Raw genomic sequence first — 24,824 nt, 5'->3', positions numbered from 1 at the left:
AATACTAAAAATCACACACTTTCTTAAAAACATATTTGCACAGAGTAGTAGAAAAGTTCAGTAGTACTTTTTCTAGAGAAATTTATATGCACTTACCTTTCGGCCAATATCGTAGTTCCAAACACTGCAAAACCACGAATTTTTCACTCACAAAAAAACACGACTACAACATAAATTTACTACAAAAAAAAATGTCATGTGACCAATGACGTAAATGCAATTTAAAAAAAAATTAACGATATTTAAAATGCAAATTACATACTTTAGGCCGACGAAAATGCCCGTACTGGTTAAAAGGAAAAACGCGGAAAATGAGAAAAAACCGATTAAGTACAGCCATTTAAAAGTTGTCGTCGAATGCAGCCGTAAAGAAAATTTGCACTTTATGCGGGTACACGCCTGGTTTGCTTAGCTGAATATTACTTGTTATTTTATTGTGGTATGGCGCAGCGGAGTGACAACAGCTCATGCAACAGCGCACTGAATAAATTACTGCAATGAAGGGAAATCCAGCAGGTGGTTCACCTTTTATACCCACAGCACGTCCTCAAGCGCCTAATCTTCGTAAAAGTACATACATATCAAATTAACCTAAATATATAGCAGCCAATTCACTTTTCCATGCCCAGGCAACTGCTGCCAAAATATATTCTCCGCACACGCTTCGAAAGGGGTGGCTGGCAGATGTGTGGATATACTCGTATGTAGGCAAAATGTGATGGGATCACTATACATATACATTATCGACCTGATAACGATCTGCGATGGAGCGGCAACTGTTGGAGCTGCCAGAGGATATGTTTTGCATACAAAATGAGACAAGATAAGCAGCCGACCGAAAGATACTAGCGCGCTTTCAGGCGCTCACCCTATGCAATAGGAGGGATGAATCGTTTGGTTCGGTGGTGCTGATTTCATTTGAAAATATGTTACCCTTAAATGTGAAGTGATAAGGAGATAAATGTATTGGATCGATATTAGTGTGTGGGGCTGTCGGGAGAGGGTCATCGATAGGCAAATCAATTTTAATGATGACAACCGAACTGTGAAAGAATCGCACAAATTACATTTATTTGTAAAAGGGTGTTTTTTTCTTCTTCTTTATATATATAGAATTTTTGATTAGATCTTCTATCAGCTTGTGGTGTGCACGTGTGTATGTTCTCCTACAAATGGAGAGCTAATGCGTCCCTCGAACGGTGAATAGTTCTTATGGTAAACTTTTTCAAAGCAAAAATTGACTCGGTGGGTCTTAAGAGATGACCAATATTATTTAAAAAACAGTTTTATCTACCATTATTTCACGTTTTATACGTAGGTATTCACGAGCAGATGGTCAACGAAAGTATCCAAGCTGAAAAAGGCGTACGCCAGCAATGCGCTCTTTTCCACATAGGAATAAAAGGATCAAATATATACCATGGCCATCCGATTGCACGGCAAAAGCTTAGGTTAGATTAGATTTGTGGGGGGTTCAACAAGTCCAAGTAAGTCAGAAGACCATTGTACTACATCCGGATAGATTTCAGTAGAAATAATAGAGATAGGAAAGATGAAATGTGGGTGGTAAGACGGAAAAATTAGTTTGAAGTCACTCTTCCACAAATCTCTTGGACTCATTGATAAATCTTAAAAGATCCGGAAGAGGAAAAGTATGAACTTTATCCATATTCAGTATGTCGCAACCCAATATCCTAAGTCTGATTCTGGAAAACGCCGAACAGCTATAGCAAAAATGCTCTGCAGTGTCGTCATACTCAAGACAAGATAGGCATATCGAGCCACAAGGACGTTGCTGACCCGTGATTACACCCACCAGTACTCTTAGGCCCTTTCTGCTGAGTTTTAGGAGAAAGATCGCGAGTTCAACCGAGGCCAACGTCCTCAATGGGTAGATCTCTTGAAGTCGTCAATCCATAGTTGAATCGATGCGGAATTGACACCTACAAAGGGTTCAGGTCCTAGTGGCTTACTTACAGAGCCTTCATTAGCCAGTTTATCAGCCAACTCGTTCCCTGTAATACCACAATGTCCAGGCACCCAAATAAGACTAACTTCGAAGAGCAGCGTGGGTTACCAAGGGCTTTCAGTGTAGGTTGACTGTTACTACAAATTCCAATACTGCTACCCCGCCACTTTTTCTCAATTATCCAGTATTCCAAGTTCAAGAAGTCGACTTCCGTAAAGAATACCGTGGCCATCTGCCCGGTGGCATAGGAGTACTTAGTGTCTTCGTCTAAGTACCATTCAGATCAGCTACCATCACTGGTTTTGGAGCCGTCGGTGTAGAAAGTGTGCTGATATCCCGTTAATAGGTTCTCTGAACTTAACCATTGATCTCTGTCTGGGATCAGCAGAAGCTTAGACGAGCGTCCCTTGGAGTGTTTGAGAGAAAAATTCTGCGGGTGAGTATTAGACCTCGGTCCATTGGAGAAGGACTTGGCTGCACTTTGTGTGTCCAACTGGTGCCGGTTAGCATGAAAAACAACACGGTCAAAATCACTTAAGCGGCTATCGCGCCAAACAAAAAGGAGAAGATAGATCGTTAGTGGTGAAGTTATTGCTGCAAGACGAATAACATTCGTAAAATTTTAGTGACCGAATCAGCTCAAGAAATAAGTTGGTTATTTGACCACTTTGTATCGATATGAGTCTTTCGAAATGCTTTTTACGGGTGGTGTTTATATACAGCCTACGTGGCAAATCGGCTATAATTCCCGACCTGAAAGTCACCCATAGGTGCGTCAAAAAGCCAAAATATTTGCCAATTCATTGATATTTGTGTGCCGTCGCGGTAGTTGCCTAGTTTGTCCTTGAAATCCATTCGGTGGTTCCAAGTATAGATATGAAATATAAAATATAAAAAAGTGTTTTCTAATAGCGGTTGATTCTCCCCTTCAGAGACGATATACACGTAAAACTACAGGTCTTCCCTTAGAAGGATAGCATTAACATCGAACACTGTAAATTGCAGGAGAAGCTCGGTTAAAGAAAAAAAAGAAGTACGCTCCAGCGATAGGTCACACGTTTAGAAAACCATCAAGAGAATGGCACTGGACTGGAACCCGTAAGGGAGCAAGGTCGTTATCGACCAAAAAATACTTGGAGAAGGTCGATGTTGCCCGAACTAGCAGATCACATAGGATGGCGAAAAACCAACAACCCAGAACCAGAACCTCTTGTCAAGGTTCTATGATGCCGATCGAAGTGAATAAGAAAAAAAAGTAAGTATGTATATACAATATATATGTATATATATATCATGGTGAAAAGATATTTATAGGTGTGCTATTTAGCAGACCGTTATTCGGCTCTCAGCGAATTTGACAGAATCAGCTGTTTACAAAACAACTGAGATTGTGTTGGTGATATACGAAAAAAATCAACCAATGACACTTCATTGCCGTCTGAACAACGACTGATTGGACGAGTGTGTGAATACATGTGAAATAATCGTGCAGGGTTCGGCTGCCGAATCTAAAAGTAGCGGGGCAGCCAAAGTTCCCCTCACAATTTTCTTTTTCACCATAGTTAAAGAGCAAACCTAGGTTTACCAGATCATCCTTGGGTAATTATTACATCACCACTTTCACGCATGGTGAAAAGATTTTTAGAAGTGTACTACCTTGCAGACCGTTATTCGGCTCTGAGCGAATTTGACAGATATGCCGACGTCGTTTTCTGTTTCACTAAGCTAAAGCTAAATTATGTGAAACACAAAACGAATGACGTAGAATCCAAAGCTCCCCTCAAAAATTTATTTTTCACCAGGTATCTATCTTCCTTGACTTTCACTTCTCACCACCCTGATCAATTGGTGGAGGACTCGGATCTACCCATTCGGCGCGTATATATTTGAAGAAAGTTTAATATCTCAATAAAAACACCCGTTATAAATGTGCATATTAGGTTGTTATAATTTAATTGGATAAGTCGCAAAATGGCATTTATCTGCTCGCTTATGCGAGTGATGAGTTTGATAATTATGAAATTGTGAAATAAATCCCGCATGGACTGCACATTTTACGAGTATCAATACATGAGCTAAACGAAAACATATTCGCGGGTTTCAAACAATTCCAACAAAAAACATACAGGGTGGCTGATGAATTTTGCTACATTAAGAAACTCAAATAACTTTTTTTTAGTGTATGGAATTCATTTATTTTTTTTTTTAAGTTGAAGGTCATTAAATTTTATTAAATGTAGCTTAACTAGTTTTAAAAATAATTGAATTTAAATGCCCCCCATGCTCGTTGACACAAGTGCGGCTTCTTAGTAAAAAGTTGTTCATTGCTGCTTTGAGAGTTGCGACAGGAATAGCCGCAATTGTTGCCCGAATGGATTGTTTTAGTTCATCCAAATTTGTTGGCTTTGTTTTATAAACTTCTTGTTTACATAAACCCCACAAGAAAAAGTCAGGTGTAGTAAGGTCAGGCGACCTGGGGGCTAACGAAATTCGGAGTTTCTTGAAATCAGTTTATTGGGAAATTTTCGTCGCAACTCTGTCATAACAGTCTGGGCTATGTGAGACGTTGCCCCATCTTGTTGAAACCACACAGAGTGGAAAGGAATTCTCTTTCGGCGTAGTTCTGGATAGAAAAATTCTTTCAGCATTTTCAAATAACGGTCTCCAGTAACCGTAACGGTGTGACCATTTTCTTCAAAAAGGCCCGACAATACAGCGTGAAGAAACCGCACCCCACACTGTCACGCGAAGAGGATGCAATTCCGTCTCGTGGAGTATCTGTGGGTTAGAACTACTCCATATTCGACAATTTTGTTTGTTCACATTGCCGTTTAAATCGAAATGGGCCTCATCAGACATGAAAAGGCAGTTTAACATGTTTTGGTCTTCTTCCACCATTTGCAGGATCTTCTGGCAAAATTCCAAGCGAATCGACAAGTCTGCTGCATTCAGTTTGTTAACCATTTGAATTTTGTAGGGAAATAAGTCTAAATGTTTGTGCATTATTGTTTGCAAAGACTGTCGGCTGATACCAAGTTGAGCAGATAAGCTTCTTGTTGAAACCCTTGGATTGCTTTGTATAGCTGCAGCTACAGCAGCGATCGTTTCCTCCGTCCGAACTGGTGGGTTTCGATGATAAGGCCTTCTTGCGACTGTTCCTTGCTCAGCAAAATTATTCACCAGTCTCATTATGGTCCATCTGCTCGGGGGATCGCCGCCAAACATCCGCCTGTACTCTCTCTGTACCAAAACTACGGACTCCAGTGCGTGATAGCGGCGGACTATCCAAATTCTTGTTTGCGTGTCCCATGTATCCATTTTAATAAATTTTAAAGATCAATCTGCAAATTAAAACAAAAATGGAACAGATAACTTAAAAAGAAAAAAAGTTATTCAATTTTTTTTTGGTAGCGGCTTTCATCAGCCACCCTGTAGTTGTGAAATATAGAATATGTAACCAAACATTTTCCCGATCCTTTTACGTTAGATGAACTTAGCTGAACAATAATGATCTCACATAGCCCAAAACATGATTTTGTTGTTGTTGTAACAGCATAAAGCATTTCCTATACATTTGTGTGTGATTTTTACTCAAATGAGTGTGTTTGAGTTCTTGACCGTTTTTAAATGCGGCACGTTCTGGGAGCGTGGAACCGATTCTCAGAGAAACGAGAGCAGAACCGGTTGCTGTTATTTTAGCAGCCCAAAACCCCGGCCAAGCACAGTGAAATCATCCATCATCATCGTCTATCTGATTTAACGGTAGGGCCAGGAAACAGGCTGTTCCCACTCTGAGTATAAAACACCAGAAGATTCTCAAAATGTTAGGTGCGAAATGTTTAGAAAAAGCAGTACTCGCCACTCGGCAGACACAGGCTATACTCCGAAGATTCTTCTGCCCTAGAAAATATCCTCATGAAAACCCATGTGGCTTTCGGAGGCCGCATAAAACTGATGTCGTGCTATTAGCAACGATGAATGAAAATTTACAAAGAGGCTGTTCTCTTTAAAAACAGATCCTCGATTTCTTTATTTATTATTATAGATTGAGGCCTGGGGAAGTCTGCGTTAAATATGTTGCATAAGTCTGTAGGGAAGTACGGCACTGTAAAAGGTGTCTCTTATTTGCCAACTTTAGTACTCCAACCATTCTTCTGCCTCTCTAACAAACTTAAGGGGTTATATACCTTGTGTTTTTCAAAAAAATCAAAATAAATTTTATTTCTTTATCGTAAAGTACAATCCCTTGAGAACATTTTCCAAAAATTTCATAGAGATCTGAGCAATAGATCGAAAGTTACAGCGTTTTAAATTGTGCGTCGTCACGTCCTGGGCGTACGGCCTCATGCGGCGCTTGAAACTTTAAACGCGATTATCTCAAAAACGTGTTTTTCCAAAAATGCTTTTGCGGTGGACGCGATTGCAAAAAAAGTATTCAACCGATTTTTATAATTTTTTTTTTAAATTGTTCGTAATTGATGTCGCCTCTTAGTGAACGATCAACTTTTTATGTATAAATTTTTATTTTGCAGATATGAATTTTTTAATGCCAATTTTAGGACTGTAGAAGTGGAGTTTTTTAAAAACATGTTCCTATTTTCACAAAAATCAAAATATTTAATATATTGATCGTTCACTAAGAAGATATAACCCTATACTAATGAAATCTTTTCGATTTTTTGATTTCAGTTGACTTGGTGGACTTGAATCGCGTCCACCGCAAGCCTCTTCCAAAAAAAGGGTCTTGAGGGAAAACGCCATAACTCCGCCATTTTTAAATATTTTTACACAAACAAAGCCTTTTTTTTTCTTTAAACATTGTAATATCCAATAATAAAAACTTTTATACAATAAAATTATTGCTACATATCTTTAAAAAAAAACCCAACTTTCGCTAATTTCACCGGACCACAAGGTATATAACCCCTTAACCTATATGAGCGTTTGGCTTTTATATTATATTTGGCGCTTTTGAAACACTGCGTGCTATTATTCGATATTTTTATGGAAAAATTTGGTATTTTTTAGCATAAACTTACATATAAGGTTTTCACCTACGAGCTTTATTTCTTCTTCTTTCAGTAAGCTTAAAAATTCATCTCGTTCAAAAGATGGAATTAACACATTACCTACCGAGTGCACATATCTGTGATTTTTGTTGAATTTCACGAGCATACATATAAAGTGCCGGTAACTGTTAATTTTAGTTTCGAATCAAATAAAATTGTCCTTTGTTTCAGCAAAAATTTTACAAGATTGCTTTTTTCAGTTCTTCTTTTGTCACGTCTAATCGTTCTTTGTTTAGAGTCTCTTACGGCATCGCTCGAGGGTTATCACATATTTCAATATTAGTTTTGGCGTTGAGTATTTTAGGTCATAAATAAATAAATATAGTTGTGTTAAGTTTTTCTAAAGTCGGGAGTTGACGAAGTATTTCTTGGAAATCCTAGACTGTTAGCAATCATTGGAGATAAATATAATTTTCATAGAATCTACACCAAGAAAAATATAGTGTGTTAGGAAAAAAGTACCTAAAACTGCAAAATGTGTGTTAACTCGTGTGACTCGCAGTGATTTATTTTTGGAAGGTTTAAAAGCAAAGGAAATTTATGAACGAATGTGGAAAGTATGTAAGAACTTTTCGCCATCAATTAGTAGAGTAAAAAGATGGGTTGCTGAATTTAAACCTGGTCGTACAAGCCTTGAAGACGATTCCCGTCAAGGAGTTCAAAAACAGCAGTAACACCAGAAATCGTAGAAAAAAATACAAGATATCGTATTGGAAAGTCGTCGAGTGACTGAAAGAGATTTAGTAGAAGCCCTGGGTATCTCATTGGACCGTGTCAACAATACTTTGACTGAAGTATTGCGTCTCAAAAAGCTGTTTGCCGCAACATTTTGAACCTTTTCGAAAGGATAAAGTGGATTTTGTGCGTCGATTCATCACTATGGATGAGACTTTGTTTCATCACCATGATCCTGAATCAAGACAAGAAGCTAAAGAATGATGTGAGCCTGAAACGAGTTCGTGTCCCAAAATCGGCCAAGAAGGTGTTAGCATCAGGTTTTTGGGATGCGAAAGGAATTTTGTTTGTGGATTATTTGCAAACTGGTAAACAAATAAATTCTGAATATTATTGTAACCTTTTAGACCAGTTGAAGAAAAAAAATCGTTAAAAAAGACCGATTTTACAAAAGAAAAAAATTCATTGTCATCAGGACTATGGACCGTGTCACAAGAGCAGTTTCTAATCCGCGAATTAAAGTTCGAGTTGTTAAGGATTTGGCCCCTAGCGGCTTCCATCTGTCTCCAGACCTAAAAAAATGCATACGGGGAAAACGTTTTCCATTAAATTATGAGGTCATAACAGCTGCGGAAGCGTACAGTGACTCAACAAAAAACTCAGACATACATAGCAGGCAGCTTCATATTCAAAATTTTTGTAAATAATGCAAGTTAAATATTTTTATATTTTTCTATTGGGATTCAAATAGGATTTTAAGAATAGTAATAATAATTTACAAATCTATTAGCTTCTTGTTATAAAAAGTTCGCAAAATTGGTGTCAAAAAAGAAGTGGGACATCTGGCATTATTGCGATTGTTTGGCACTTTAAAACGGGGAATCCCACAACTAATTTGCTCTCGGTAGAACAGTGCATAGAAAGAACCAAACGTAATAAATTAAATGTCCGAGTTGCTTATTGTCATGTATTTTGCTAAGTTTTTATGTTTGGGAGACTATACTGAATAATGAAGTGTACTTCACACCATAAAACTGAGTTTTTTTGTCGAATCGCAAAACTTATTAAACAACCCAGTAGATATTTACTCAAATATTTTATTTTGCCTAACGTTAGCTTTGGAAAATATAAATCCAAAAATTTAACGAGCATCAAAATCCGACTAGGTTTCCGTTTAGTTGCCCATGTCTGTATTTAATGCTAATTAAATTGCAGACGTGTTAACCTGATTTTAATCTAAATTTAGTGTATGTATGTAGTTATACTTATACATATTTGTAGGTAAGAAAAAATGGTGTACAGGAAGTGACATAAATTTAACTATAAATTTCTAAATAACATTTCCAGCTCGTAATAACAAATTATAGAAGAAGCAGAGTTGTGCAATTTATGAAAGACATACAGACGGTAAGTCTTGGGCCCGCTCTGCGCTGTGGACATAAAACAGGTAAAAGACAGACCTTTGAAATCAGAAGTCCGTTGTAGACCCGCTCATTTGCGCAACAACGTGAAGGCACACTGCAAATCGGTGCAGAAGCTTGGCCTTAACAACTTTCCAGAAAGCTGCTACTGTTATTAGTACAGTTGTGCAAAAAATAATTATCAAGGGTGCCCACCTACACAAGCGCAAACCGGAAAAACAAAAAAGAATGGCTTTATGCTAGATTTCATAAATATAAGGGCAAATGTATGAATAGCTACACTCGGTAGAAAAAGTCTGCGTACAAGGAATCAACAAAAATAATTCATTGAAAAAAGGCTTTTGTATAATTTTTATAAAATCCAATTTATTTTAAATTCATTCAAGGATATTTAGCTTTCAGTTTTATGAAAAGAGAAGAAGAAGAAGATAAATTCTCCATCAATAACAGATAAACAAAAAAAACATGCATTCGGCTTCAAAATCCATTAGAAAAAGTATGCGTTAAGCAAAATTATTTTTCTTCCAAATTTTTTTGCAAAAAAATGTAATAAGTCGCTTCGAAATTCCGCTAGGGGTTTTGGCATGGAATTGAAAAGCTTAGAGGTTTCCGTCGAAGAGATTTCAGCCCATTCCTCGCGCAGCACTTCCTTGAGCATAGCCATTGAGGTAATTGTGCGCTGGCGGATTTTTTGTACCAGTAAATCCCTTTATTAATCCCATAAAGAAAGAGGGGACGCCCGAGGAAAAGGTGGCTAGAAGATGTCGAAGCTGATCTCAGGAAAATGCGCGTGCAATGGTGGAGGGAAGTGGCTGTAAATCGAGATCGATGGCAAGACGCTTTGAAGGAAGCAATGGTTCACCAAGGACTGTGAACTAAGAATAAGAAGAAATCTCATATGTTGTCTATAGGATTCAAATCTGGTAATTGTGGTGGTAATCGCAGCTGATGAGGAACGTTATAGAGTAATCAAAGCTAGGTTAGGTTAGGTTAGGTTAAATGGCTGCCCTAGCTTGGGGCCCACTTGGACAAATATTCAAAATTCGTCCGTTGTGATACCATACATGGGAAAGCAGAAAGAAGAAAGCAAGGAGCCTTGGTATTAGAGTATGATGGCCACGCACTTACGACGACGCCGACGGTGGCTGATTTACGTTCGTAATTAGCCGCATCAAGTTACTAATGAATTTCACCAAGTGTGTGATATTTGAACCCGCTATATCCGCAGGCGTAGCGAAAAAGTGAGAGCCCAGATGTCGAAATCTTTGCCAGACGAGAGCAGGGCAGCTACGAAGAAGGTGTTGAGGTGATTCCACAGCGTCCTCAAGACAGCTTCTGCACAACGGACTTGAGGCAAACCCAAGTCTCACCGCATGGACACCTAACGGGCAATGTCCGATAAGGATACCCACCAAACTCAAGAGCTGGGGCTTTGTTAACCTTAGGAAATCCCTCAAGCGTCCCCGATCTACCCGTGGCCAGAAGGATCTCGCGACCTTGCACGTTTGCGCACTAGCCCAGCGCTCGCTGAGTTGACTCGAGGCCCATCTTCCCAGGAGCAGACCACAGGTTCTTAAGGGAACCCCAATCCTCTCATTTTGCGACGAAACGGTCTCCAAAGTTCACTGTATAGCCAGCTCATCCGCCCAGCAATTTCGCTCTATGCCACTGTGACCGGGAACCCAAATGAGCCTGATATAGAAGTATTCAGATGCAATCGAGAGAGAAGCCAGACATTCCGCGACCAATCTCGAATGCACAAACATCGAGCCCAAGGCCCTAATTGCCGTTTGGCTATCGGAGTAAATATTTACTTCCTTAACGGCAATTACCGAAGTAAGCAACCCATCCACTGCTTCCTTAATTTCGGCTACCTCCGCTTGAAAAATACTACAGTGGTCCGGAAGCCTGAATTTGAGCTTGATGGGGAGCGCCTTACAGAATACTCCCCCACCAATCCTTCCGTCCAACTTCGTGCCAAAGTTAACTATCCCTTTGATTCCAAAGACGCAAAACTCACTCTCATCGGAGAAAATAACATTCTCCTAAAACTCTCAAGGCTTGTTTACATGCCGGCTTGCGAAAGCAATGCGCTTTTTTGCGCGCGTCTGCTTTCTTTAAAATTTAGCAAATTGTGTCAGTGGAGATGACCTTTTCAAAACTTTGGATGCTGATAGTCGGTAACTCTGCTGGACCCTTTGCAAAATGTCTGCGCGTTTTCATTACTTTTTCTACGGAAAAATGTGTTCTTCCAACAATCAGACCGATTTCACGATATGTTTTTCCTTCTCTGAAAAGTTTAACCATAATTTCCCTTTCAGACGGGCTTATTTCTTTTGCTTTAGCCGGCATTGCATATTTTAAATTTGAAAATAAATAATAATATTATAGCATAAAACCCATTTTAAATTGTTGATTTTACGAAAACAAGTACGAATATAACTTTGCGGCACTTTTACACTATTTTATGAATAGTGAATACCCGATTTACAACATGTACGCAGACTTTTTCTACGTTGCGAAATTAGTTTTTGTTGTAAATTTGTCGATAAAAATGGTGCCAGATTTCCATTGTGCAAGAGACTAGCAATGAAGCATAGAATTTGATTTTTCTCTGAAATTTGGTAAAGATACGTTTTTTTTGGATGAAAGGAAATAAGACAGCAGCATGTACGGAGACTTTCTCTGCCGAGTGTATGTACAAGGTGAAGTCCAAAATAAACAAGACTGGCGTCATAAAAATGTTTTTGATGGCGCCATCTTTTTAATGCGTTGGAAGTTACATCCCTAGCTGACTTCCAGTGAAAGCTTTGTGACATTCGGTTGAGTGGAAGCGAAGTTATTGCATCTAAAGTGTCAGTATGTTTGTGTCATCGATACAAAAATGAGTTTCGAATAAAAAGCTAAAATCGAATTTCGTTTTAACATCGATAAAACGTTTACCGAAACCTTTGAAGTGATGAAAAAAGTTTATGGCGATGATTGTCTATCTTGTGCCAGAGTTCATGAGTGGTTTCCACATTTCAGCGATAGTTATGAGGACATAAATGACAATGAACATAGGGGCAGTCCAAAATCTGTAATCACCGAAAACTTCATCGAAATCATTGTTGAAGTTCAAGGAATCGGAGTTGAATATCTCCATCACATCGATTCATCGCATTTTAACTGATCATTTGGGCTTATGAAAGGTCTGTGCACGTTCCAGTCCGCACAAGTTAACTGAGGACCAAAAATTGCTCAGAATTCAACATTCGAAAGACCTCATTAAAGAGGCGAGAAAAGACGAGAACTTTCTTCGCAACATTGTAACTGGTAATGAAACGTGGTGTTTCCAACATGAACCTGAAACTAAGCGTCAAAGTGCCTTTGAGCCACCATCCAAAAAATTGCATTTGGAGAAGTAAAAATCAAGTCGATGCTCATTTGTTTTTACGATTCCAATGGAATTTTCCACAAGGAGTTCATACCAACGGGCCCAACCGTCAATGCAATTTTCTATCTTGGCATTCTGAAGCGTTTGTTGCATCGCACTCGTCGAATTCGCCCTGAATACCGCGAAGGAGGAAACTGGCGCTTATTGCTTGATGATGCACCAACTCATCGTTCTACTCTTGTGACTGATTTTTTAACTAGAAATCGCATTTTAACCATCAATCACTCACCGTATTAGCCTAGTATGGCTCCCTGTGAATATTCTATTCGGAAAATTGCATTTGGCCATGAAAGGAAAACGTTTTGCGTGCGTAGAGGCCATCCAAAAAGGCTTGTACCAACATCCCGAAGGACATTCCGGGCCTGAAACATTTTTTCGAAAAGCTTTTCAATCGCGCAAAACTGCGTATCGAGGCCAAATGAGACTATTTTGAATAAATAAACTCGAAGTTACCAGACCAAAGCTCCTGTCGTTTCTATTTCAGCTCAGTCTTGTTTATTTTGGACTTCACCTTGTAGTTACATATCTGTGTTGCACTCATACTTTTTAAGAAAGGTTATAAAAGGGCATATTTATTCTTTATTTAACGGAGCGAATTAGATAAAGCGCGCTTATTAGTTCACAAATGCAGACATTCAAATGTACAAAGGTGTGAACTTCCACAAGAGCGCATATGAAAGCATGGTAAGTGCTTATGTACATATGTATGTATTTTGTATATAAATAGAAATAAGAATAGTGCCGCTTATCGGCAACTAAAAATTATTCACTGGCAAAGATAAAATTATATACAATTTTTACGCATACACACAAATGCACAAATGCACATAGGGAAGCACATTGATCTATGTATTTTATATGTAATTATGTGCAAACATAATATGCGACAGTTAATTTATCCCACATCTAGTCAAACGGATACAGCTTTTTTTACTTAGCCATGTGCACGCGTGTGTTTACAGACAATATGTCCATATATGCACAGTGTAATACCAGATACTACCTGACGCTTCGAGGAAATTGGTACCAACAACGGGGTTAAGGATGAGCGCAGCACTAAATGTTATCGCTGTGTGGATTTTCACTTTATTTGGTATTGATTTAAGGCGCGATAAAGTGAATTATACTCATTTGAAGCACCACAATATCGGTCTGTTAACGGCCAATGCCACTAGTGCACGGCCGGTGTTGGGTTTATCTCATTTATTTGACGTTCTTTTTAAACCTTTTTGTTTTTTTTTTGTTTAAAGAGATATCATTATTCAAATATTGGTTGGGGAATATAGTTATGCACACACACATACATATGCGTAGCATGAAAATATATACATATGTACGTATGTAAGTATGCGCAATCGTGCCTAGCATGCGCTCATGTCTACATTAATATGATTATAGCTACATCAGCCCTGGTAAAGTGTGTAGGAAAAGAAATGGCGTAAAACACTCCTAAGGAGTGCAATAAAATTGAGTTCAATTACAAACTAAATCCAATTCAAGAGCAAATGGTTAGCCATATAAGACATGGACTGAGAAGTCCCAGGCATAACACATAGATGGCACTAGTTTTATTGCATTCACCTGGTTTTCAGTTAGTACTAAACTTAAAAAGACAGCTGTTAAAATTTCGTGATATTCTATTCATTAGTTCGTGAGTTATTGAGCTAAGAGCGACACTACTTTTGTTATTTACAAAACAATGGATCAAAAAAAACTTCATGTTTTAATTTTACACTGCTTTTTGATGGGGAAAAATACTGTTCAAGTGAAGCAATGAGAAACAACAAGGAAGCGATGGTTTGCTGACTGACACTGACACCGTGGACGTCCAAATGAGACGGTAACACCAGAAAACATCAAAAATATTCACAAAATCGTTTTGAATGATCGAAAAGTGAAGTTGCGTGAGTTAGCTGACATCGTAAAGATATCAAAAGAACGTCTTGGCTTTATATTGCATGAGCATTTGACTATGAGAAAGTTCTGTTCAAAGTGGATGCCGCGTTTGCTCACAGTTTTATTTCATCAAGACACCGCATCGTGTCATAAGTAAATCCAACCAATGGCAAAACTACATGAATTGAACTTCGAATTGCTTCCACATCCACCGTATTCACCAGTTTTATCTCCCACCGATCACTGGTTGTTCGCAGAGCTAAAAAAATGATCGCCGGTAAGAGATTTTGCTCTAATAAAGAGGCTATCGCTGAAAATGAGGCCTACTCTCAGGCAAAAGATAAATCGTGCTGCAAAACTGGTATTGAAATGTTAGAGCGGCGCTGCAGTGATTCCGTTGCTCTTGATGGAAATTACGTTTATTAATAAAGTTAACTTTGAACAAAAAAAAAGTGTTTTCTTTGTTAGGCCCGGGAGTTTTCATGCCCATGTATTAGCTCTGCACTTAAAAAGTACTGAAATACAAGAAATCCAGGCTAAACTATAAATACTTGGGCCTAAGCTTAATTGGTTGCTTGCCATTTTTCTTTCTTGCATGAACTTACCGATTTCGACGTACTTGCAGATCCACCTCCACTATCTAAGATTTTCGTTTGCATCTCGTTAATTTGTTTGCGCAGCAAAGCGATCTGAAATTAGAAATATTTCAAACTTAGTTTTATCAGTGCAGAATTAAAAAAAAAAATGTGGACGTTATTTGACCAATTAAAAATATCCATATAGGTAGATATATTACATAGATGGATTCATTTATTTTCCACAAAAAACTTACAAAACTTGTATACTATAAAGGTGAATGTCTGTATGTTATCCGCGCATCACTACGAAACGACAACACCAAATGACGTAAAAATTTGTATATATTCATATTTTCACCCAATGAAGGTTATAGGCATGTTTTTATGATGGAACTCCCTTCCCACAGACCCCAGGCCGCGCCACCACTCTCATTCGTCACTAATAATCGAATATTTGCTTAAATTTAATCTAAAAAATCTTAGTTTTTCCTATTTCCCACTATTTATAGCACACTCTAGACTTCATAATCCACATAAGCTGTTCAACTATGACCCAAATGCAAAGTTCAAAAACGGTTTGAGATAGAAAATTAATAAAAATAATTTTGCTTGATATTTTTCTGATTGGCTATTACTAAGGACGGTCTTTCCAAAGAAGACACAGCGGGATTTTTTTTTAATATTGTTGCTTTCTCATTTGAGTTACATAAAGAGTCGTTTTTATTGTAAAGGCCATTAAGCAGAATGCAATTACTTCGGACTTTAAAAATCCATGAAATTTTTAAATTTTTCTATGTCCTCCTTAAAATAACTTTGACCTACACTATGGTCGAGTTCTTTATATATTATATTCTGTCCGTACTGTTTAATGCTCTATTCCACATTTTTTGCCTGTTAGTTAGGATAGATTAAATGGCTGATTTTATATTAACCGCTTCAAACTAATAATATATTACCTGCCAGTAGTGTTAATACAATTTAAAGATATTTCGCTTTTTTCTGCCCACTTGTTTTTTTAACCCCATTTCGTCCCATTTTAAACTGTAAGCCACTCCTATTTGATATAAAATCTTAGCCCAGAAAACGTGTTTCATTAAAAAAAATGTTTGTTGGAAGGCTTGGCACCATCAGGTCTTCATATGCAAAGATTGTTTTTTGAATATAATTTACATTTTGCATAATTAGGCGAACAGCTTGGGAGCTTAAGAATACTTTACATTGCCGTGTTGTCCCTTTCTTTTAGATGTTTCTGGAAAACCATTGTGGATGTAAGAACCACCCCCAGGTAGCAGCACGTGTCTGTTATAATAATATTCTCTCGTTCATATTACCATTTTTCTTTTATTGCCAATTTGGCTGGTTAACCTCCAAATTCCATTTATCACAGTAAGCCTCTAAATTATTCATCATTTTGGTAAGTGTTTTTATTTCATCTGTCAAAAAGAAGCAGTGTTATATTTAAATCGCCAACTTTCAAACCACTACGCAAATCTTAATACAAGTCATTTAAATATAGCGCAAAATGTAAAGGAGACATCAGACGCGCTTGCTTTACTCCAGACGTTTCAAAATCATCTCAATAATCTTCCTGTCTGTATTATAGGTCTTGTCTCTACATATACTTGTTGAACGAAGTTAATAAATTTGGAGGATATTTGTAAATGGCCAATTTCCTGGGTACTTTGGGTACAAAAAAGCATAACCTTTTTCTTTTCTTTATATTTTAGGTGCACTATTGACGCCATGCTATAGACATTGTCATATATACGCTACATATATATTTGATATGAGAATGGCACTTCGACCTCATGGTCCTTTAAGCCATCTACTCATCACAGTACCTCATCCAAATGATTGGGGTACAATTTTCCCAAAATCACTTTCCCAAAAAAATTTTTTCCCAAATTTTTTTTTCCCAAAAAATAATTTTCCCAATGCCATTTTTCCCAAACTAAAAATTTCCCAATAAATTTTCCCATAAAATATTTTTTCCCAAATTTTTTTTTCCCAAAAAATAATTTTCCCAATGCCATTTTTCCAAAATTAAAAATTTCCCAATAAATTTTCCCATAAAATATTTTTCCCAAAATATCGTTCGTCTGTAAAATATCGCATATACATTTGCAATGAATGGGCGAGTACATTTTTTATTATTTGAAACAAGATTTCAGTTTATTTCTGAATTTGTATGTATACAATCACATGCGAATATAGTATCCTAGAGTTTTCAAGTATGTGACAATATCATTGTTATCAACATATTCGTGATATTTCGAAACAATGTTAAATATTCTCTGTTCATGTTTCAACCTCTTGGAATCTTTCGACTTCTTCGGGATTTGGTGCATGAAGGATGTGTTTCGATTCATCAAGTCCCTTCAGAACTCTGATATTGTGTGGTCCTCCGTATGTTGTCACTCTAGCATTACACTCAGGTTTTCTTCGGCAATTCCAATACGCAGTTTCTCCTATTCTACCTGAGTGTTTGTAGTACAAATATCCGTTAATGTGCAAAAGAAATGATTTTTTGCATTCAATTAATTCCGCCATAATTAGAAATTTTGACTTTAGGCAGCAAATTTTGGCTCATGAAATTTTGACACGAAAAGAATGACGTGAAAAAACTTGTTTATATGAGTGAAGTTGGATACATTCGTTACCTTGTCTTTTTATCCGAATTGAAAAATGTATATTGAAAAACTTTTTCGAATCTTTTTCGATTACTTAAGTATAAGATTTTTGATTATTATATACACTCATATTGTCGGAATCGTCGAAAAATGTCAAATAGTAGAATAATAAAAATTAATTTCAGTAGTATTTGTTCGGGAAAGCTATCTATTGGAAAAAAGTTATTTTGGGAAAACATGCATTCGGGAAAAAACAATAAAGCGGGAAAAAATATTTTTGGGAAAAAAAATATTGGGAAATTTTTTTTTTGGGAAAAAAAATTTTGGGAACAAATTTTTTTGGGAAATTTATTTTGGGAAAAATGACCCCCCATGCATCCAAATATTATATTATAATATATGGTCCATTTGTGGAACAACATCAAGACGTACATCACAAATAGGAGGAGGAGTGCGTTCCGACAGTTGGTTTTACGTTACCGGAAAGACCCCGATTTACTATATATCCGGCCAAGGACTGTCAGCAGCACTCCCCGTACATGTATGAGAATTATTTTTGCTGCTACAACACAACAACAACATTGTCAACCCATGGCAGCCGGTTCTACGTTACCGGAATGACTCGGGTTTTTCCCGACCAAGGGCTGCCGCCCCAGTAAACTAGCCCTGTGTAGTGAACCACTTATCATCAACCACCTTTTCACATGCCCCATCAAACCTAACACCTAACAACAACATCAAATACTATAAATGTACATGACTATTTTTATGTTAATATTTGTGTGCGCATCCGCCGCATCTGTGCCGATTGTAACCTCCCGTTGATGACATTAGTTTTTTTGTCATATTGTGAAATCTTTTCCCATTTCTCTTTGTTGCACCGTATCACGGTGTTTTTGTTTGTAGGGCACCCTTTTTCCATTTTCTTTTTCAAATACGACCATACATTTTCAATTGGGTTCATATCTGCGCTTTGGGCTGGAGCATCTAGCACTTTTAATGTTTGTACTTGCCTGCATGAGGGTATGCCTGATGTGCAGACAGCCAGTAATTCTTTTAACTTTCAAATATGAAATATATGAAATATGAAATATATAAGAAAAATTATTTTAAACAATATTTGTGCTGGAAGGTAGCTAATTTTTACTGGGCCAGAGACTACCATATTAACAGAGACCCCTACAGCAACAGCCAATGTAAGACTTTTCTACGTCAGTCGGGTCTGCGGTAGCGAAATGGCTAGCGCTAATCTCTGTGGAAAGATTGTTTCTCCAGCAGCATTTAAGCACGAATTCAAGAAATATTTGAAAAAAGAGAGATTACATTAAATATGATCCCAAATATGTATATGTGTATATACTAATGATGAGCACATTGCATGAAAGATTCTGACCAGCCACAAATAATATATTTTCATATACATATGTCTATATAACTGGATGGATGTGTGGCCGCGCTCTTTCTCCAATTTGCGGGATGCGTTCTGTTGTTGTCCCACAAATGGAGACACCTACAATTTTGTACATTTTTTTGAATTTGAGATTTTTCATAGCAGAAATACACTTGAAAGTTTGCCATTGCCTGTAGCGGAGCGACCACTACTAGAAAAAAAACACTGATACAACAACAACAATAACATAAAAACATTGTTTTTATCACTTGATGTTTCAAGCCTAGTGTAGCATTCGCGCCCGAGCCCAAACAAATGGTAGTCAGGCACAAGCCCATTCGTTAAAAGCGACCGTCTAGAACAGTGTGATGCAAAAAATTAAATTTGATTGAGTTTTTTTCATATGGTATGTTTATGGGGCATAACAAATATATAATTTGCTCTAATTTTGGGCATAGGAAATCTCCACAAACGTCTTTTACTCCCATGAACTTACTTCGTTATCTTTTTCATTGCATAATTTGTCTAACTGTTTATTTTCGGTTTGTGTATCAGCAAGCAGTTCAGCCGCTGTACGTGTTTCAATTTCCGGGCCTCGATATTCCTCATCTGCTGGACCTGCTGTCTCGGCAAGCACCTCCTGAGCGAGAGTGGTTAGTTGACCTTTCAATGTATTCAGACTGCTGTTGAGCCAAGACATATTTGAAATTCCTTGAACGCTTACACAATTGTTACACTATAATATTTACTCTATTTAAACAATATTATTTTTGTGTATTTTTTATAGTTAATTTATTTATTTGCGTTTTTACATTGACAACTTGGCAAAATATCTTTTTCTTATGTTTTGTCTTTATTGTTGTATGCGAACTGTCAACAAACAGCTGATCGTTGAGTTTTGAAATGCTCTGTTCGATTCGTTGCAATGAAAACAGTGAACAAATCTACACCGCGAGAAATAACCTACGGCGAATACTTTCAATGCAAATTACTCATAACTTGTGGATAAGTCTTAGATGCATTACGAGGGTTGCTATTTACATTTCAGGCATTAGACACATCTAGTCTTATCAGGCGGTATCTGTTAATTCCTTTGGAAAGTTTGGCATACATAGTTTACAAGAAATGCATACTGAACTTTTTGGATGTATGAGCCAAATTAGTGTTGTTTACAGTGGCGTTAAAAATCATCTCGGCAACTTTTCGTGCGATTATTTTTCACAATTTTCGAAGTGGATTAACTAGGCCAGATTATGTCATTGAACTAAAATCATTACGCGGTATTAGCACCGACTTAAACGAGTGCACTAAATATTTTCGTAGTCGCTGTTCGCTCACCAACCAATTCCAGGAAGTCACTAGTTCTGCCAGAAAATATCGATTTGTACGCGAAATGATTGAGCAAGATTGTCATGTCATATACTGTAGCAACCTAGATATACTGATTAAGGCATCCTTGGGCATTAGTATGGTGAGCATCAATAAGATTTTCCTTGATCACCTTGTAATAAAAGAGGTGTGTTCGCGTTGGATACCATACAATTTGCAAACGCCCTGGAAACAAGACTGGCCAGGGAGCTTGCAAAATTTATCCAAAAAACGCAAAAGTGTATTGATTATCATGGAAAATGCTTTGAAAAACAATAAAACCGCTTCCATGCACAAATGTTAATTGTTTTCTTTTTAGGTCTGAAGTATAAATAGCAAGCCTCGTACTTAGATACATTTATACCAACCCTGATGTAAAACAGCTATATTTTTTTTCTAGGCGCTTAACGTTTAAACTTATTTGAGTTTATAATTATTGGGCACAGCCACGAAGCAACAGTCGGGTATGGCGTACACGCCTACCCGGCGTTTTGAAGATTCATAAGTTTAGGAAGGAGCTGCCGTAATAACGGAGCAGACGGGTACAGTTAGTAATAGCTGCCGTAATAACGGAACAGACGAGTACTGTTAGAAGAAGCTGCCATAATAACGGAGCAGACGATTACAGTTGGATGCTAGAAAAATAAGAATAAATTGAGAATTTTCATCTCGCCATTTAAATAATAATGCAAAAACATATATTATTGGAAGTCGATACACAAAGTGGTATGTGGAATTTGTTTTAGAATTAAATTTTAAAAAAGTATAAAAGGTAGCGTACCTAATATTCTTTTTCAAAGTTGTGAATGGCCCCTCTGAAAACTCCGGGCCCGGGGGAAAAAGCAAGGATAAGCAATACTTTCCCAAATTAGGAATTTTAGTTGACACTAAGTTTCTACCATAGTGTACTTTATTATTTTATTCAACATTTCAATTCTCCATATACATTTGAATTATTACACACAAAAATGAGCCGTAGTGCTTTTACACATTCAAAACGGTCGAGCTTGTGAACTGAAACCTAGCCCAACGCCACGCATGGTATGAGTAGCCTGACGTGCCACTTCATATTGCTGTTCCATATTTGTGAACATTACCTCCCGCGTTTTTACGTCAGGTGCCGCTGTCGGTATAGCTTTTGGTTCAGCTTCCTGTCCTTCGCCCTTTGCGGGAGCACTGCCTTTAATACCCATCAAACGCATAAATTTCGATGCCACTTTACCGTCGGTATCTTGTGAAAATTGTGCGCTGCCCCATTTTGCCGCAGTGTCCTCAGACTTTTTAGCTCCCCAAAGCAGCTTGCGTTTTTGCACTTGCTCGGCGTATTTATTTGGATTTATAACATTCGGATTATAGTAACTAGGTAGTTGAATTACTGCTGGTTCACATCCATTATTTATCGACGTGGATACTGGAGCCACGGCAATCACATTTGGCTGTTTTGGCGCAGTGTCACTGAGAGGCAGCGATAGTAATGCTTCGGTGCTACGTGTGATGCCTTGTGAAGTTTGCATATCCTTATCTTGGGATGATCGCCTATCAGGTTGTATCTTGCGTTCCATTTCGAGAGCTGACAGACGTGCTTGCTTTAGAGCTACTTCTTCGCGTTCGCGCTCACGCGAGTCACGAGTTGGCGTAGCGGAACGTGATCGTGTGCGATGACGCGAATACGATTTTTCATCATGCGTTGATCGCTTGCTATGGCAATGACGTTGCGCTGAAGACGGTGATGGGGAGCGGGAATTACTGCGACGACGATGACGACCACTAGAACGTTCAGATGAGCGATCAAAATGTTCTGAATGGCGATGATCAAATGAACGATTATGATTATGTGGACGAAAAGAGGAAGAGGTAGCAATTGAAGAGGAGGAATCATGACGTGCACGTTCATCACGTCCACTGCCACTATAGCGACTATTTTTGTATGAAGAAGAGGTGCGATAGCGATCATCTTCGCGAGGAGGTCGTCGGTTATCATAGTTGTCCCGTTCTCGCTTATGTTCATTTGGATAATCTCTTGTACGTGGGCGTTCGCCCTAAAATTTAAGGAAGCAAACAATATTATTATATATGTATGTATTGTATATAAATTGTACCTTGTATTCGTGTCGGTTGTGTTCTTTTGTATAACGAGTGTCTCTTGGCTCTCTCTCTTCTCGATGGTCGCGCGCTATGTCGCGACTATCTCGCCTAGTATCACGATTATCACGCTTGTTGTCGCGACTGTAATATGCAGATGATGTAGATCTATTGACACTACCATAGGAAGCCTTCTGCTTTTGGGAATCCTGAAAGAGAAAAGTTAGTACAAAACACTGTATTGTTAATAGTGCGTTTCAAGTAGCTCTTCTTAAAGGTCTACAAAAACTAATTTTAATAAACATCTAAGCCTAAATATATGCCCGTTTGACATCTTTTACGTTTTAGCCATGCCCACCGAAATGCTTTGATATGTTGTTTTTGTATATTTTTTCTTTAAAATGTATTCTACAGTTAATTAAATAGCCTGCAAACAAAATTTAATTACTGTTTCTTTTTTTGTTTTTAATTTGTATATACTCACGTTCATTCACAGCGCAACTCCTACACAGTAAAGTTAAGTATGTAATGGTAACACACATAGAAAAATTCTCCTTCGATTTTTTTATCGCATTCCTACAAAAAATGTTAAGGTATTTTTCTTTCTGGCGGAAAATTTTTAAGTTACACTTTTTATTTGTGCGCTCCATTCAGGTCGCCGGTCATTATTTTAGCTTTTGACGCATAACCAAACCAGGGTTGCTGCTGGCTTGATTTATAGTTATGTAGGTGTGCGCACGTAGAGATGCAGATTTAACTTTTCGACTTTTTATATATAACAACAATAACAAAAGTGGATAGTTTGTTAATTAAAAAATTTTAATATGAAATTAAAGCTATGTATTTACAAAAAATAATGATAGAAATGCCTAACCAACAAGCGAAACTTAACAGATTACAATTTGTTTCCCAATCGAACAAGAATAATGTGCGGATATTTCATGTGACTTTGCAGAACTTAAGTCAATTAAAACGCCTTAATCCATATATACATATACTTAGAAAATAAAATTTATAGTTTCTCTCCATTTGCATGTGCGTTTAAAAGGTGTCGATCCTTTAATTACTTTTGCTGTTAAACATTCTTAAATTGTATATACCCCGTAAACAAGTAAATATGTTTTTCTTTCGCTGATTTGGAGACCAACTTTGGATGTAAAATTTGCATCAAAAAATAACAAAAAACAATGAGATAATGCAGTTAATTCCTATCATATTCGCACTAAACAGGGAATAATTAATATCTAAATTTGAACTAACAATAATCCCGCCGGTAAAAATGTACCCACATTCCTACTATGAACCGACTCAGTAAGATTAGGTATGAAGAAGTCGGCAAATATCCATATTTAATAAGAAATACACATAAGCACCCCAAAAAGGTACAAAAACGGTTATGCTATATATACATACATACATATACAGTATAAACAAAATTTACCTCATCCCTGTAGTTGATGTTGCGGGCAGTAGGTGTAACTCGTCTAACCCCACCACTACTGCCTTCACCTAACATGGTTGTTTCCTTGCCATAGGAACGCCTTAGTCGACCAGGACTGCGACCGCCGCTTCCACGTTCAGCCTAAAGGAATTTGGCAACTAGTCATAAACAGCAAACTATGTTATTTTCTTTAAACTTAAAATATTGCTAATTAACAGATATAATCAGGAACAATTTTTTTCCTTCATAGAACTTTATGGTGAAAAGGACGTATACACACATAGGCAACACATTTTTCATCGTCGCCATTTTTTTTCATACGCACTATTTAATTTACATCGCTATATCAAATTTCACATATAACCAATTATAAACTTACTGTGGTATGATCCATGCTCTCCTCTTGTTCGTCTTCGCTACTGTAATTAACCAGTCCTTCCATGAATAATATTAATTATTTGCAATAATACAGTTTGGTCGCAATTTTCCTGGCTTATAAGGTGAAAGAATGAAACCCTTGACAGCTCTTTAATCGATAATTTGGCACTGTTCGTCTAACCTTGCCGAACTATAGTGCTGCCATACCGTATACTTCAGATATCATACTATTAGGGGTTTTCACACCGAGCTAGTGAAGAAATTAAGAGTTGTTCCTTAAATTATGTGGTGTAATTTGTTCTTGGCGGCCGCCGTAGCCGAATTGGTTGGTGCGTGATTACCATTCGGAATTCACAGAGAGGTCGTTGGTTCGAATCTCGGTGAAAGCAGGCAATGGCAAACCTCCGAGTGTATTTCTGCCATGAAAAAGCTCCTCATAAAAAATATCTGCCGTTCGGAGTTGGCTTGAAACTGTAGGTCCCTCCATTTGT

The 24,824-nt window shown here is 37.6% G+C and overlaps 2 protein-coding genes across 5 annotated transcripts in view; both read right to left on the bottom strand.

Annotated features, from left to right (window-relative positions):
• The window catches only part of LOC129237750 (thyroid receptor-interacting protein 11), a 118,684-nt gene extending 98,771 nt beyond the window's left edge, over positions 1–19,913 (bottom strand). The window contains exons 1-2 of the mRNA XM_054872675.1: positions 19,561–19,913; positions 15,072–15,155 (exon numbers count right to left, since the gene is read on the bottom strand). Of these exons, the coding sequence (XP_054728650.1) occupies positions 15,072–15,155; positions 19,561–19,764 (288 nt within the window). The 5' untranslated portion in view covers positions 19,765–19,913. The remainder of the gene's footprint in view (positions 1–15,071; positions 15,156–19,560) is intronic.
• A 1,387-nt stretch (positions 19,914–21,300) lies between these two features.
• Positions 21,301–24,493, bottom strand: LOC129237749 (arginine/serine-rich coiled-coil protein 2). Of its 4 annotated transcripts, none has more exons than XM_054872671.1 (4): positions 24,335–24,493; positions 23,956–24,096; positions 22,532–22,723; positions 21,301–22,471 (listed from the first exon to the last, which is right to left on the bottom strand). In XM_054872671.1, exons 1-4 carry the CDS (start codon positions 24,395–24,397, stop codon positions 21,425–21,427), a joined length of 1,443 nt encoding a protein of 480 aa, XP_054728646.1. In that variant the 5' UTR covers positions 24,398–24,493; the 3' UTR covers positions 21,301–21,424. The 4 variants fall into 4 exon arrangements, with proteins under 4 accessions (XP_054728646.1, XP_054728647.1, XP_054728648.1 ...); XM_054872672.1 differs by having other exon boundaries at positions 23,956–24,113; positions 24,335–24,457; XM_054872673.1 differs by lacking the exon at positions 24,335–24,493 and adding an exon at positions 22,999–23,279 and having other exon boundaries at positions 22,532–22,750; positions 23,956–24,066.
• Between the last annotated feature and the right edge of the window lie 331 nt (positions 24,494–24,824).

The sequence above is a fragment of the Anastrepha obliqua genome, chromosome 2 (assembly GCF_027943255.1).
Source record: "Anastrepha obliqua isolate idAnaObli1 chromosome 2, idAnaObli1_1.0, whole genome shotgun sequence".
Lineage (NCBI taxonomy): Eukaryota > Metazoa > Arthropoda > Insecta > Diptera > Tephritidae > Anastrepha > Anastrepha obliqua.
Note: the sequence above shows the minus strand (reverse complement) of the source record. Positions and strands in the feature narration are given on the sequence as shown.

What these genes read in the sequence shown, in the direction of transcription:
- LOC129237749 (XM_054872671.1), bottom strand. Translation starts at nt 24,397, where the DNA reads ATGGAAGGACTGGTTAATTACAGTAGCGAAGACGAACAAGAGGAGAGC. An exon ending in AGAGCATGGATCATACCACA is followed by an intron (nt 24,097 to 24,334) that starts GTAAGTTTATAA and finishes AAATTCCTTTAG; the next exon opens with GCTGAACGTGGAAGCGGCGG. An exon ending in ACAACCGACACGAATACAAG is followed by an intron (nt 22,472 to 22,531) that starts GTACAATTTATA and finishes CTTAAATTTTAG; the next exon opens with GGCGAACGCCCACGTACAAG.